The following is a 16,813-nucleotide window of genomic DNA, read 5'->3' on the forward strand; positions in this document are numbered from 1 at the left end:
GAGAGAGAGAGAGAGAGAGAGAAAGTCAATCCAGTTTGGCGTGTGTCTCTCGCTGTTAGCTGGTGAGAGGGAAAGTCTATTGTTGTAGAAAGAGAGAGAGAGAGAGAGAGAGAGAAAAAAAGTCAATCCAGGCCATGGAGATAGAAAGCGTGTAAGGTGTACGTACTGTCTGTTGACTCTTGCCCAACACATAGTAGCAGGTGACGTGAGGCACGCAGGCTCGGGAGCTGAGTCGAAAAGAAGGAAAACAGGTCAGGTCTCTTGCTTTTATAGTTGTTTCCGGTGGTCTTTTGTGCATGTGTGGATTTCCTTCAAAGGGGAAGTGATGTTGCCCATGTGTGCGTACGTGTGTACATGCGTGTATGTTAGTGTGTGTGTGTATGCACGTGAATGTGAGTGTGTGAACATGAATATATCTACGTGTGTGTACATGCGTGCGTATGTTTGTGTGCGCGTATGTGTATGACAAGAACAATGGCTTGAGATGTGAATGCGCGTTTTTGTGTGAGACTAGAAAGGGCTCGTACAACTTTTATAAACGCTGTTTGATTTTATGGCTTGTTTCTTGCAAAACAAAATATACCCTTGTTGCAAGACAGATAAAACTAGCTGATAAAATTTGGAAGTCTTCGGAGGAGCTAACCGCTTCAATATAATTCCAAAAATACCGAGTGAGAAAACACGGAATATTTTGTATATTCATAATATTTTTATGTAGGTTAAGAAATGTTTTTCTTTTTTGGAGAAATTTTTTGTTTCGATTTAGCTGTTTTTGAAAATTTCAGGCGGCAAAAGTTACAAATCTAGCGATTTTCTGGAGATTTTTCCCCCCTGATCTAGCGGGTTTTTTAAAATCTCAGCTGGCAACAACACCGTTTGGCGGTGGCACGTCACGTGGGAAATGAAGAAATTCCTCATTACTAGTTCAAAGTTAAGACAGATTTAGAATTCAATAAAACAAGAAATGTCGAACCTGGACAAGGTAAGAATTCCGTTGCATTAGGCTTTATCCGATAGTTTTTTTTTTAATTCTTAGTAAAAATCAGTAATTTTCAGTGACTTTCAGAATAAAAACTTAAGTAGAATTTCATTGTTAAAACTTTGCAATAATATAAATAAATACAAACACGTGTATCTTATTTTATTTTACTGGTTTGCTGTTAGTTATTCGGGGAAACTCACCTATAATAGTTTAAATTGGCCAAACTATTCATAACCAGTAATTATCTTAAAAAGAGAGAAAACATTTAGCGAACCTGAACCAGAGACCCCCCCCCCACGATATATCAGTGTCCAATCAATAAGAATCCCCTGAAAAAATGGCAAAAAATCGAAAGCCGTTCTTAACATGACAAGATGGTTCTTGGAGGATGATTCTGGTTCAGGTTCGCCAAATGTTTAACAAAAAAAAAAAAAAAAAAAATTGTTTACAAATCCAGCCATAGGATGGCTCGGCGCGGCGCTCTTTGTTAAAAAAAAAGGTAAAACTATACAAACACCGTGACAGCGAATTAACCCTAACCCTAACACTAACCCTAACCCCAACCCTAACCCTAACCCTAATCCTAACCCTAACCCTAACCCTAACGCTGTCACGGTGTTTGTATAATAATACCAAAAAAAAAAAGTACCAAAATAATCGGTGCTTATTTAGAATTGCACTTATCGCGGAAATTAAAAGTAAAGAAAATACAGGAAAGTCTGTATGATACGTAAACGAAGGTGGCATATTCCAAAAATTACGTAATTTGATCAAGTATTTTTGGTACAGCGCTGAAATAATACTATTTCGAAAGCCATTCTTAAAATGGGGAAGGAGGGTGTTTTGTAACTATTCTGTGCTTCCACCTAACAATTTAATAATAAAAAAGGGCTGACGTACAGTACACGGCACGCGAAATATGCATCGGCTCCGATGTTGTACGCGTCGCAGCACGTTCCAGGGAGCGTTTATTAATCTGAAAAGAAAGGGAAAAATTTTGGTGTCTTTCTTTTTATTTTAGCTTGAACTTTGCGCTTTTCGGATTAGGCGAACGTATACGAGTGCCCTCTGCCCCTCCAGCGAAATACGCATCGGACGCAGTTCGACTTAGGGAGCGCCTAGTTTTTCTTATTTTGGCTTGTTCGGATTGTTTGTTTTTTTGAGGGGGGGGGTCGATATTTTTATTTTGGCTTGAACTTTGCGAATTATTTTATTATATGATTTTTATGGAATACATATCGAGATCAGTAGGAGAAATGAAATGGTCTCATGTCGATGACGCCATGTATAGAGAGGTACCATATTTTTCATGCACATGCTTTAAAAATGTTTCAAAATTATCTACTATTTTTTCACTTTTCATGTTGTAAGACTCTCTCCCTCGGGTTTGTATTACTGTACACATAGATTCGAAAAAGTTGTCAAAAAACAAATATATAACAAATAAATGTTATCAAAGGCAAGATAAGTTACTTTTCTACCAAACTGGATATTTTTTTGTGTTTTTATTCAATGTAACATGTTTATTCAGCTCGAAAAACATGCAGTGTTTACCGATGTATTGGAAAATTCAAAATGGCGCCCGACTGTCTCTTTAACACGGTAAGTTTGGGAAAAGATGTTATAAATAATAAACTAGACAAAATACTATTAAAAAACAACCGAATATATGTCAACTTATGTCACGGTAACATATATTGAGCGATTTATTCATTTATTACTTTACTGACATGTGTTGCATCGGCACACACATAAAAAAATATGTCAACAATAAAAGCCTGATTCATTATTCCATGTTACGTTAAATAAAAACCCTATTAATTTTGTATTTGACTTTGTTTTGATGCTGATTTTGACACCTTTTTAATATTTTGTTTATGTTGAGGAATTAAAAAAATGTAATCTCATTAACATGATGTTAATGAGATTACATTACACTAGCAGTAGCACCGGCAACACCCGCCATTTTTAAATGTTCACTGTCGTAGTAGCAGTAATGGCACACTGTTAATCTGATCCCTCGTAACAAATAGCGCAGATCAATAAGTACACTTGTACCAAATAAAATTTCACTGTTTTTCGATATGAGAAAAAAATACCAACAACATTGAAATGAAAGCTCGGTTTGACAACCATCTTCATTCGGTAAAATTTTAGAAACACCTCTCCGCCCCCACCAATGTAAAGACAGAATTTTTGTGAAATGTTAATCATTACTCTGCTCGATAAATTTTGGCACGTTACTTACGGAAAAACAGTTGTTTTTGGAAACTGCTCATGAAAACTGAATTTTTTTAGATCAATTAAAAAGCATTAAAAACTACGTAACAAAAATGAACCACATTTGTTTTTAAAATGCCCGCTAAAAATTCCTCCAATGTTACAAGTCATTTTACGCTCGTGCGCACATGCGTTGTGATATTTATTTTTTGAAACTAATAAAATGCTGATTTTTTTAAAATAAATGTGATTTCTCTTCGGTCTGTGCGCATACGCAATCAGCCGACTTAGGCCATTATAGCTGATTTTATAAAAAAAATAATCCATTGGAAAAATATTAATATCTCCGAAACTATTAATTTGCGACGGGTAGGGTTTTCAGATTCTTTTTAGCACACCGAAATCTACAAAACCAATATATTTTTACCTACTAGTTCGAGTTCACGCTTTTTCTAAAATAATACCCTTCATTCCATGATAGGTAGGTACACAAAGGTTTTTTTTTTTTTGTTTGTTTATCGCCACAAGTGCTAATCTGGATATGCACCAATTTTCCTGTTAATAATTACCTATAACTATAATCTTCGGCCAAATAAAATATCCAACCAAAAAAAAAAAAAACCTAACAAAATAATCTAAAAAGCGCAAAATTCAAGCTCAAATAAAAATAAACAAGGCCACACACGCTAAAATTCTTTCCTTTCTTTTCAGATTAATGAACGCTCCCTGGAATACGCTGCGTACAGCATTGGAGCCGATATGTATTTCATTCATTATGGGGGCCTCATTTGTGTACTTCTGCCAAAAAAAGATAACATGAAACTTGAATTTAACCTGAAAAAACATTAAAAATAATGTGGTACCAAAAATACATAAGCACCATGTTTTTTTTTATTCAAGAAAATCACATTTTTACAACTGAGCAAGTCATAAGTGTTTTTGTCAGGTATGATGAAATCCGATGGAGACAACTCCATTCAAAGTGGTGAGATCAAAGTCAGCCTTATGTTCAATACAGTTTAGTAGTAAAATCGTAAATTTTAATTTTCTTAATTAAAAAAAAAAGGTCAAAATGTGTTAGAGTACAAACTAAAGATTTACCGTTTTAAAAAAATTAATTTTTAGGATATTCGGATCTGTTTTGAACGGATGTCACATTTAAAATTGTTGCTGACAAATAGTTTATGATTTTAGGACCCTTATTATTCACTCTGTTCTTCATTGAATTCACTGGTTGCCATGCTTGTTTTTTGTTTTGAATCTTTGGTGTTCATCACAGAACGAAGATGTCATATTCCAAAAATTACGTACATTGATCAAGTAGCTTTTTTGGTGAAAGTGCACTGCGGGACCACCTGAAGACTTACCTTTAAGACGTTGACTACGGGGACGCTGAAAATAAGAAAATGCATTTTGGAATACCCTCCCCCTCCCTCCCATGTTAGAAACGGCTTTCGCAATAACCTGGCTGGAGGTTTACCAAAAAAATTTCTAATTCTTTGAAGTGTTGAATTTAAAAAAAAATTTTGTACTAGTGCACTTTTGCCACCGTGCTGAAATAACATTATTTTGAAAGCCATTCTTAACATGGGGAGAGGAGGGTTTTTTGTAACTATTCTGTGCTTCCACCTTACAATTTAATAAAAAAAAAGATATTTTGAAGCTTGAATTTAACCTGAAAAAACTCTTTAAAAATAGTATGGTGACAAAAGTGCACAAACACCAAAAATTCTAATTCTTAAATGTTGTCTATAGTAATAAATGCTTGTAAATGCTTTGAACTGCTTCTTTCTTTAATTTCTTTGATTCTGGTTTTTCTTTTTAACTTATCTTGCCTTTGGTAGCATTTATTTGTTGTATATTACACCTTTTCCATTTTTCTATTGTTTGAACTTAATAATTTGGCACTTTATTCAAAGGGGCTAGGTTCTCCCTCCGACGCCGGTGACAGAGTACCACATAACCCACCTTTCCCCGAACTCAGAACGAGGCTGAATTTTTGGACTCTATCTTTGTTCCATAACCTAATAATAATAAAGTATAACGTGAATATTTCTGACAATGCAGACTTGAAGTTGCTTTTTTTCTGCCTCACCAAAACTTATAAGAAACGTATGAAAATTTAAAAGAACAGGTGAACAGGGTTGCCAGAGTGCCCTTTATTTAAAAGCAGTTTTGTTTTCAAGCATCGACTGGTTCCAATATGGGGGAATGATTTACTAGATTCTTCCTTGTCAATATTTTGCAATTAATATTTTAAAATAATTATTTACTGTTGTTTTGGAAGCAAAAAAAATCAATTTTTCTATTATTTAAAAAAAAAAAAATTGTAGGTTAGGTTTTCTCACCTAATTTTATATAGAGACTGCCAGCCTCCCCTTCTATCATCACTGACCCAAAGATGAAAACGGTGCATTTGCAGTGGGTGTAACAAGATTGTCAAAACTCAGTTTTGCCGTAATATCCTTTTTAAGTGTTTTATTCGATACAGTTGACATTCTCAGGCATTACCTCCTCCTTTGAGATTATTGTTAATAATCTCTGATTGGGCTGATTGATCATTGCAGTTTTTGCTTCTGTCCAGAGTACGCACTTTGTAAGGGGGTTGGATTCCCTGCTATAGAATGACCTTGTGTCTAACTTTGCTAGGAAGCAAATGAGTAAACTTACATATGAGATGCTGAATACTTGATACATTTTCTAACAAATACTAATTTTCTTTTGGAGTTGCAATAGGAAAGGTTAATGTTAAAGTAGTGAAACATTTAAGTCTAATTTAAATGATTATTATCGCTTAGAACTTCGTATATACCGCGTAGATCATAATATGTACGAATTGCGAACGTGCGTTGCGGCTAGATTTATTTACGTCGACTTTTACAAAATTATCGCTATTTCGGCTTCTCACATGTTGGTTGGGCTTTTTTGTATAAAAGCGAAACTGATGTGAAACTAAGGAGCAGTCCTTGGCCTATGGGCCGGGAGCGTCCAGAAAGCAATGGACGTTTGGTCAATGTCAGTGAAAATCGTCATATCAGACAATTGCTTTCATTTGGACACTCCCCTAAGAAAGGGGAGCTGGTTTTCTCCAACATTTTGGGAAAACAAAACAAGACAAAGTTGGGTAAAAAATAAACCCAAAAGAACTACCCCGCAGTGAAAATTAAGTGCGGAATTTAATTTCCTTTGACCTAATTAAATTCGCAGCACACCTGCCACTTGTGCGTTTATAAATATTAAAATGAAATTGTTTTTGGTTACTTTCCTTTTGTGGGCGAGCAGTAAGTTATCAGGTTTTTCGCCTCAACGTTCCGGGTTCGATCGTACCTATCTACCTACCAAAATTTAAAAAAAAATTTTTCCGATTTTTTTAAACAAGTTTTTTTTTATTTTACTTTTTCTTCTTTTTACATCATGTTCACTGGTTTTTTTTTTTGTTTGTTTTTCCGATTTTTTTAAAAGAAGTTTAACATAAGGTGTGCATCTACTCCCCCCTCCTCCAACACACACACCTACAAACACCCCGGGTACCCCCACTAGTCTATAAATATAAAAGCGAAAATGTATGTATGTATGTACGCTTTTCCTCGATGTCCACAAAAGGCTTCTTTCAGAGAAGCGCTTGTTCGGTTCGCAACTTCTTAAAACTTTTTATATCATCTATAAATTGTAATATCTCGCAGTTAACCACGGAGCTCGCCTGTCTATTTAATTTTATTGACTTTCAAACTTTAATTATTCCACATTTCCCGCATCGGCACGCGTTACATTCGGTTTTCGGTATAAACAAAAAGCGAAATTCGACTCTAATCACAGGCCCAGAACCAGTGGTCTCTAGAGAGCTAATTAACGTTTGGTCAATGTCGACTTCATCATATCAGATGGTAGCTTTCATTTCGAGACGAGGGAGTGGGTTTTTAATTGACCTCATTAAAAACTGTCCCGCACAAAATGCTAACTACTGAATACCTATCGCCGTCACGTCAATCAAAAATGCGCACCTGTTTTTTTTTCTCACTTTACTATTTTCCAACTGTGCGTCGTCAAGGCTTTTTTTTTCACGGGCACCTATTTTTTTTCACACACACACCTACAAACACCCGGGCAACGCTGGGTACCCCTCGCTAGTCTATTATATAAAAGGGAAAATGTGTGTTAGTTTTGTGTGTGTGTATGTCTGCCAAAAACTTTTCATAGATGCATCGAACCATGACAAGATTTGTATCGTTAGAAAACTCAATCTCTCAGATGAAAAATATCTAAAAATTGGCCAAAAAGCTTAAATCTGCAGCTAATTTGTTTTGCGGTTGAGCACTCGTGCATCACAGCTTGGGAATCTTCATCGTTCTGGCACTGGCTGCTGCACTGAAACATGATACTGAATAGAAGCTTTTTCCTTGTCTTCGTTGTCAGCCCCAGTGAACGCATGAAAGGGTGGTAAAGCCTTTGCTCCTTCTTTACCTAGAGCTCGCTACAGTTGTTCAATTTGCACAACACCAGAGGCCATAGAAATGGATGTGTTTTTTAGCAATAGATAATAGTTTGCTGTGCCTATCCGTATCTGGGGCAAAAAATACCAACTGTGCATCAAGTGGGTTTCACTGTGAAGCCAGCACAGCCTGGTGGATCAGCAGTGTGTCTGCTTCCTCATGGTTATTTACTTCAAAGACCAGGTCTTTGTTGTCTCTAGTTTATCCAGAAGCAGATGTTATAATCAGCTTGGATGATCCCTGTTTTACTCTAGAGTTCTGGCAACAAAATAGTCAGTCAGATTAGCCTTCGTCTTGTCATGGGAGAGGAACCTCATTGGGATGTGTTTGATGTTAGTGTCATCTTTGATTTGATATTGAATAGAAGCTTTTCCGGTACTTATACAGTTTAGTGACGACATTAAAAAATGGAAATAATGAAAAAAAAATTTATTGTACGTAACTGTTATAGACTGAAGTTCTCCGAAAAAAAATTTCACTTCATTTGATCAAGTAGTTTTTTTTTTTTTTTTACAGCGAAAAACAATGATTTATCACGGCTACGTCAACGTGGCCATTTTGTAAATGTTATTGCAGACCCAGGAATTCCCCAAGGGCAGGTAACTGCCGTACATAGCAGAATACCTCCATTTTAGGCCAATCTAGCCCTTTTTTTCCCCACTAGAATGAGATTTTTTTTTTTGCGAAGACAGATGCCATTTTTGGGGTGTTTTTTTTTTTTTTTAATTTGTAACAGAAGTAAATAAACAAAGTTTCGAAGTTATCCATGCGTGTCCAACTGCGCATGTTTCGAAAATAATCTCGTATAAAAATTCTTCAATTCTTTGCATTCTTCAATTTCTTTGCATATTCAATAGTATTCTTATTTAAAAAAAAAAAAAAAACGCAAAAAAATTGCAGATTTAAAAAAAAAAAAAGAAAAAAAACGTAAAAAAATTGCAGATGTGTTGTGCGCATCTCAATATGGCGAGAGAAAAAAAGGCTAGATTGCGAAATTTGGCCTAAAATGGAGGTATTCTGCTAGATACATTTCCAAAATGGCCACGTTGACGTCGTCGTGATAAATAATTGTTTTTCGCTGTAAAAAAAAAACTACTTGATCAAATGAAGTGAAATTTTTTTTCGGAGAACTTCAGTCTATAACAGTTACGTACAATAAATTTTTTTTTCATTATTTCCATTTTTTAATGTCGTCACTAAACTGTATAAGTACCGCTTTTCCTTGTCTTCGTTTATCTCTGATTTGCACTCTTCAGAGAATCTGCCTTCTATGTGTTGAAAATGAGGATGATTTCATCATAATCTCGCGTTAGTTGTATCAGTTTGTCATTGAAGCAGCTACTCAGATTCTTGACTGTCACTACAGTCGTTGGTTTCTTGCTTCTGCACAAGCACTATTCCATCCACCAGTGCTATTTTCCAACTTGGCTGATCAGTAGATGTGGGCTCCGTAAATTCTGTATCCATTGCATCTTAGTGGGTAGAACTTCCAACTTGAGGTGACTGGTCTTCATGGGGCATGTCTTCTCTTGTCAGCTTCTCAAGTATATGGATTAACTTAGATTTGTCGTGTCATGGCAGAATTGTTCTATCAGGAGCAAATAGTGCCCTCGGTGTCAGGTTTCCTATGGCCTCTTTCTGGTTGATATATCTGCTTGACCTAGCAAGTACCATGACCCTTGCAAACAGGTCCTTGGTCTCCTTCCTTGTGTCTACTAGCAGTTCAGCCCGGCTTTGCTCGGGCCCTATGTACTCTTCATGACTTTATGTGCATCTGTATATATTGAGTTTCACTGTAATCTTCTTCCCAGAAAGAAACATCTTGTTATTCTTTCTTCATAGGGGCCCAGAGGCTGACATCTGACACATAATCCTTATACAACTTCTGTGCAGAAACGTCAACATTCAAGATGTGTGGTACATACTCATTTTGGATGTAGGTATTAGTGATCACTAAGGCTATGACAAGAGAATATTCTTATTGTTTTGAATTTCTAGTATATATCTGACACAGTTAATCAATCGAGAACCACATCACTCTATCTAAAAACATATAAGATATTAACTGATATATACTCGAGAGTCAGAATAATGAAAAGAATATTCTTTTATCATAGCCCTAGTGATCACATTGAACAACTTGTCCCCTTTAATCATAAAGGGGTTTCCATAGCTGAGTATGACTTCCTTGATCTTGTCGACTGTACCATGTACCCTTTTGACTTCACTTGGTCCAAGCTCATGTTGCTCCGTGATTCTGTCAGCTTCCATGTCAAACTGACTCTTGAATTCTTTTGACAGACATGAAAGTTCTGGTGTGACCAGGAAAAATCTCTGTCTGGCATTGGCAATGTTAGAGATGCCTATGATGCCAGAGCTAGTCTTCATCAGCTTGTTTAGGTGTTCACATGCATGGTCTGTCCCAACAGACACAAAGGGAATCACACTTTGCGTGACTGATATATTGCCTGCTTGTAATTCCTCCCATGTCTGAGAGTGATTGGTCCTCAAGTCATGCATATCTGCAATGTATCTTGGCCAGAGTCGCTTATACTTGATGCAGTCCATGGCAAAGAACAGCTTGCTCACTGCTTCTCCAGCTTGCTGATGGAGTTCCAGGTCAGCATTTCAAGTTGTTGCTACAAAGAACTGAATTGCTTCCACCTAATCTAGGTATCTTATCATGGTCTTGAACATCACATTCTGGGATTTCTGTTCGTTCCAATTTTGGAATGCTGTGATGACCTCAGCAGTAGTCAAGGCTTCCAGGAGGGTGCTGTTTGCTTGCTTCACGGATTCAATCTTCATATCTTTACTCTCAGAGCAGGCAGCTTCTACTCCTTCTGTTGCCATCAGGCACACATCTTTCGGTTGTGGGTTGTCCTTGAAGAACTCCTCCAGAGCCATTTCATAGAGTGCTATGTATGATTAGATATGAGCATGGAGAGGTTGCTTGTAGAGTGTGCATTTCAGGATTTGCCTTGTTGTGGCAGGACCATACACACCTACTTCCACCCAGGCATCATCTATGCCTGAGTTCTCCATGGAGGCACCAAGCACTCTGAGGTCAGCCATGATGACATGCAGCTCACCCAGTCTGGGAACAACCATTTGTTTCAAGACAGGTCTTTCATCTAGGAGCTGCACCACCCTTTCATATAGAGCCATGTCAAAGGTAATGACCATGGGGTGATCTTCCTCAACTGCCAACTTCTTCAGCTGATTTGTTTGTATGATCACAGTCAACAGAATTGACCACTCGTGTGCCACCTCTGGGAGTAGTGACAAGACTCCAACCTGTGTCAAGGGAAGGCTTTCAGACAGCAGTGAGTTGTATCCTGCCCAGCCTGGTATCTTGCTGGAAGTTTCTAAGGGTTTCATTTTGGATAAATCAGATGCAACAACCCATCCAAGCTGTGTCAGCTGATAGGATCCTGAGGTTGATAGCAAACTATTCTGACCTCTTGGTAGCCTGTGCTTTTGGCTTATCACAGTCAAGCAAATCTACATGGTAGGGTGTGACTGATAGACTTTTTGCATCACCTATGATCAGAGGTTCTGCAACAGGCTCGTTAGAAGGATCAACTTTTTGGTTCACTACCATGATGGTTCCGTGGGTGGTTCCTTTCCCATCAGGAGTATCCTCTGCAAAATCTGTTATCTACTGTAAAAAACACAATGGTACCCTTCTTCAGGAATGGCGGTACATAGAGTCCTTGGTATGTTCTAGTATTTTCTACAAAAGCATTTGCCAGAGCAGTTTCCATGAGAAGGATACGGCCATAGCCATGAGCGTTGAGGAGATCCATCAGCTTCTTGTTGCGTGTGTTATGTTTGGTGGACAGCCAGTGCCAATCCCAGAACCTGGACATTCTCTCGTGCATGGGATGACTTGAATGATGCTGATTCATTGCTTGGCTTGTACTTTACCTGTTTACTGGATTTGAACCCATACACGGGATGTCTGTGTCTTTGTAATAATTTCTGCAATAAATATCAGCCACAGTTTGGTTATTTTGGATCCACATATGGAGGCTTGGAGTAGCAATAGAAAAACTACAATTTCTTAAAGTATCAGAGGTAAATTAACAATTTTAATTAATGATATAAAAGCAAGATTTTTTTTTAGGAACGGCTGAAATATGAATTTATAAATGATATATATTTTTTATTACAAAGATATTGCAATAAAACAACCATACCACAACCACACCAGGTCAGTTTGGACCCAGTTATGCACTAATGTTAAAAATGTTGTTGCTTTATAACCACCACCATTGGCTTCCTTGACTCTGAAAATGTAGGTTTAGCAGTTAAAATCAGCTTATTTAGAGGTTAAGATATTGCAAAACATACATTTTATGGTCGCCATTTTGTAAATTCCAATATGGCCGCCATATACACATCTGGGCAAATGCAAACATGGATTTTCTGATTTCTGAGACAATAACCATTCCAAAAATGTATAGTTCTGCAAATCTTCGAAACCTTCCCACAAAAGTTAAAATTGAGACATAAGGAAACTGACTATAAACTGCTACCAAATAATTTTTTCTATTTTATTCTGAGCATACTAACTTTTTCCCAATGCATAAGTTTAAAAACAAGTTTTTATTTGGAATGCGATTTTCATCTGTGTCGTTATCTGTATATATCCTAATCTAATCTGAATAATGTTACAACACATAATACATTTTTAATTATTGCAATTTTTTTCTTATTTTATTCCAGGAGCATCCGCGGAATTTGATACCTGAATTATGTCGGCAATTTTTTCATCTTGGTTGGTGCACGGGTACAGGTGGCGGAATCAGTATAAAACACAAGTATAAACCTAATTTTTTACCTATCTTATCTCTGATCTATAAAGTAAAGTCAAGTGGTTGATCATAGTAAAGGGCAGCCCAAAGGCCCACTTTTTGTTAGCTACTACACAGAGGTGAAAGAGAGAGTGTCCTACTTTGTAAAGTTAACAGATTATTATATGGATACCCCAATTGTCAGAAATGTTGCAAAAATGTCTTTGAATATTTTAATAGAATTGGAAACTCGGCTGGAGGGAAATGCGTGCAGAACAGGAGACTTTGTTGGTTTGGTCACATTGAAAGAATAGAGAAGAATTCCTGGGTCAGTTGGCAGGAAATGGCCAAGGAAAATACGGAAAGAAGTGATAAGAATGGATTTCAGAGAAAGAGGGATAAATAAGGACCTGGCTAGAGATAAATTAGTCAATTTCTAAAATTTGTCTGATGCATTCCAACATGTAAAAAATGGACGTTAAATCAAGTATGATGATGACGACGTTCATGCTTAGTATCTTTCTAACAATAATTTCATTTTCAGTGTTTCTAAAAAGCTTTGGTGTGAGCACATAGATATTTGCAAAACAGAAACAATGATATAAAATTTATTAAAATTATTAGCACTTTTGAGGTATCGTTTGAAAGTGGCGACATTATTAGAAATTTAAGAAAGCCAAAAAGGATATTTTTTTTTCCTTTAAAACATTATATATTTACCTCAAACAAGATTAAAAAGATTAAAAAAAAAATTCTGACATCAACAGAAATGTATTTTATAAGCAACAAGATTTTACTATTACACATCATTCTACATTATGAAACCGGACTCCACGTCACATGCGCACCATGGACACTACTTCTGCTACAACACAACAGGAGGAAAAAGTGTCCAATTCCATAATTTTGATTGACGAGTATAACAGCAAGAAGATTGTTCCGTACACATGGATATATCATTGGGAAAGTCGTCCGGAATTCATACTAAATGAATCCGTCGCTTGCATACAACTAGCAGAGAAGGCCATTGGTTTCAGGCACAAGGACAGTGACAGATATCTGAAGAATGTGTGAGAGCCGTGCATACGTGATTGTATATCATACTGCTGGTCTGTCAAAGTTGAAAAACTGTTCTGACGTCGACCATTTTCACATGATCGCATGGCGTCATAGCCATCCTGCATCTGAACACAGCTACAATTCACGGAAGAAAACTTTAGAGAGATGTGAACACCCTTACACTATAAATTGCACAAAACTATATAACCCTTACAGATTAAATTGGACAAAAACATTCATTTTTTTTCTCTGTTAACTGGGCTGTTTTTTACAAGGAGTAACTTTTTTTATCAACATTTTTGCAAGTAATTCAAACCTTGCATCAACGACGTCACATAAAACACGTTATTTCGACCGCCCGTGATGTCATAATTGTGGTGGGTGCATTGATAAAACCACTTGCTTTTTTTCACCTCTTTTTCCTCTGGTGCGTTACAGCTTCGAGCCTGCCTACCACTACTCCTAATTTCTTTTTTTTTTTTTTTTTGCTCAACCAACACCTTTACACACACCTTCACACACCTGGGCAACACCAGGGACCCTGGCTAGTTTTTATATAAAACTGATCCCCTCGCTCTAAATTTTAAAATATACTTTTTCTTTCTTTCAAGTTTTTCAGAGTGTTTGCACATCAAAAAATCTAGTATGTGATTTTTTAAGGGGGGGGGGGCAGGAGGATTTACTGAGGATATTAATTGGCATATTTATCAAAAAAAATGTTCTTATTTAGAATTCAACCTAATTAAAAAAAAAAAAAAAAAGCTACAGAAAAATATTATGTACGTAACCGTATGAAATGAAAATGTTGTATTCCAAAAATTATGTAAACTAGTTTTATTTTTATAAAGTAAACCATTTTTAAACGATTTAAAGTGATTAATGTGAAATTAGTAGCATTACAAGGCTGATCTAGCAAATCTAAATTATTGTAGACTTATTTGCTGTTTGTTTTTGGTTCAAGATGGCAACGCAAGACAGTCTCCTTTTGCTTACAGATAAAATTGGATTCTTATTTAAAAATAAAACTACTTGATCAATTTATGTAATTTTTGGAATATGACATGAATATGACGCATACGTACATCATAAAGATTTTTCTGTATTTTTGTTTTTTTTAATTCGGTTGAATTTTAAATAAGGACCAAAATGTTTATTCTTTTTCAGATCAACTTTTAAAGAAGCATTTCAAGTTGATCGTGTTATTATTTGATGCCTATAAAATACATAACATAAATGTATTTTTATTGCAGCGATGAAATTTATATTGCTCCCTCGGGTGTGCAGAAAGAGCTAATAAAGGTAAATAAATAAAAATATATACATTGTTTTTTACATGGAAATCGCTCCAGACAAGACATGAAGCTACTTGATGTAAAAAGCTAAAAAAATATTACTTCAAAATCAAAAACTAACCAATGCTAAGTGTTAGAAGGATAGATTTTGATCCAGAAAACAGCAATGCTTTCCCCTTTGTCAGAAACAACACTCATGGAATGTGAAGACTAAAGGACAAGATAAAATAAGAGAAGAATATAGGCATTTAGCCTGATGATTTCTCATTCATGTGGGTGAAACAATGACGCCTCTATATAACTTAATTGCTATAAATATATTTTCATATTATCTATATATATATATATATATATATATATATATTTTTTTTTTTTTTTTTTTTTTTTTTTACATGGGTGTCACCACTTATCAAGGCCCAGAGGCCACTCAAGGATAAGGGTTAATAGGTATACATTAGTCATTGTGATTTTAGCATAGTAAACAGTGGGAATTTTGTAACTTGGATTACTTAGGGGGACGATTCAATTAGAACTTGTTCACATTGGACTTTTTCTTTTTTTTTTTTTTTCATAGGTATCACCACATTATCAAGGCCAATAGGCCACTCAAGGATAAGGGTTAAAGAGTGTACAGTAGAAATTGGACAATATAATAATCATTAGTAATGAAAATTTGTTAAATTTGATAACTTATACTTTGATGTACACATGGTCTGGAATTTGATTCCTAGAAATAGTCAAGCTACGCTGATGAGAGGTAGTTATCTTGAAACCCGCATGTACGTAGATTACAGTTTGAAAATAAATAATGTTATATATGTCCAAATAAATTATGGGCGACTTTGTAAGTAAATAAAAATGAGCCACTATTTAACCGTATTTATCATTTGAAAAAACAACAACATATATATATATATATATATACAAGGTCAATTCGAAAAGTAAAGTCTTATTTCTTTTAAAAACTCAAATTTGAAGAGCTGCAAAGACAGGAGTGGTACCATTAGAACAAGCGGCCTTTATGTGCTCCAGAATTTATTTTTCTACATAGTCACCACTATTCTCAATGCACTCTTGCTAGGAATTCAGTGATGCATTTCTGCTTGGGACATACATTCATGGCGAGTCGCTTTGTTAGCCTCACACAGTCAATATCTGCAAGAGAGAGATGAAACTTTCAGATCATGAATGCATAAGTTCAGTTATAACAATACAATTTGCAATCTTCTCTCATCCATAAAAAATAGGAGGCATTACTTTTGGAATGCCCCCTCATACATGTATCTAAATAAATAACTAAAAATTAAATTTCTTACACTAACGGTAAAATTCATTTCAGATGAATTCAACTTGTACACAAAAAATGGAACTTGTGCAGAATTTGGACCAGACGTAGCTAACCGTCCGCTAGGTTTTGTTCGGAATATGGCGTCATGCATTTAATATGGCATAAGATGCCGATCAATAAGTGGTAAAGGAGCAGACAATCTTTGGGGAAAATATTGGGGGTGGGAAAAAAAAAATTAATGGAACCAGCCAGGAGCTTTGTGACAGTTACCTTTTTTGAGTGTATGTGGAGACAGAAAATTGGTAATGATCCTTTTGTCCCCATCTTAAACTATATATCGGAAAGTTATCCGGTTGGGTTGAAGTTTCTTCCACATTCTCTGTTTCTTCATTTTGACATCATCTGATGCGACCGTAGAAAAGTCTACCTTATCCTAAGGGAATCCCAACTGTCTTTATTTAATTTAATTTTGAAGTGAGTCAAATTCTCTCCTTGTCTTTGTTTCTTTGTGAATGTCTACATACGATTACATTACAACATTGATTGAAATGTGAGCATAACATCCATGGTGAGTCCAAATAATACAGATTCTATTAGAGTCGCTTAAAGAATTGAGCTTGTCCAACAATTTATTTTTCTTTCTCTTATCTATCAAGTATATTTGTTCAATAGTTCATGGGTCA

At 35.9% G+C, this 16,813-nt stretch overlaps 1 protein-coding gene across 2 annotated transcripts in view; it reads left to right on the forward strand.

The window, feature by feature from the left end:
• The first annotated feature begins 843 nt into the window (after window positions 1–843).
• LOC145292939 (methylthioribulose-1-phosphate dehydratase-like) overlaps window positions 844–16,813 on the forward strand; it is a 33,694-nt gene continuing 17,724 nt past the window's right edge. For both annotated transcript variants that reach the window (XM_080139110.1, XM_080139111.1), the window contains exons 1-3: window positions 844–982; window positions 12,424–12,518; window positions 14,801–14,849. In XM_080139110.1, coding sequence (XP_079995236.1) covers window positions 965–982; window positions 12,424–12,518; window positions 14,801–14,849 — 162 coding nt within the window. In that variant the 5' untranslated portion in view covers window positions 844–964. The remainder of the gene's footprint in view (window positions 983–12,423; window positions 12,519–14,800; window positions 14,850–16,813) is intronic.

Source organism: Euprymna scolopes, chromosome 14 (assembly GCF_053919585.1).
Source record: "Euprymna scolopes isolate OS-2025 chromosome 14, ASM5391958v1, whole genome shotgun sequence".
Taxonomy (NCBI): Eukaryota; Metazoa; Mollusca; class Cephalopoda; order Sepiida; family Sepiolidae; genus Euprymna; species Euprymna scolopes.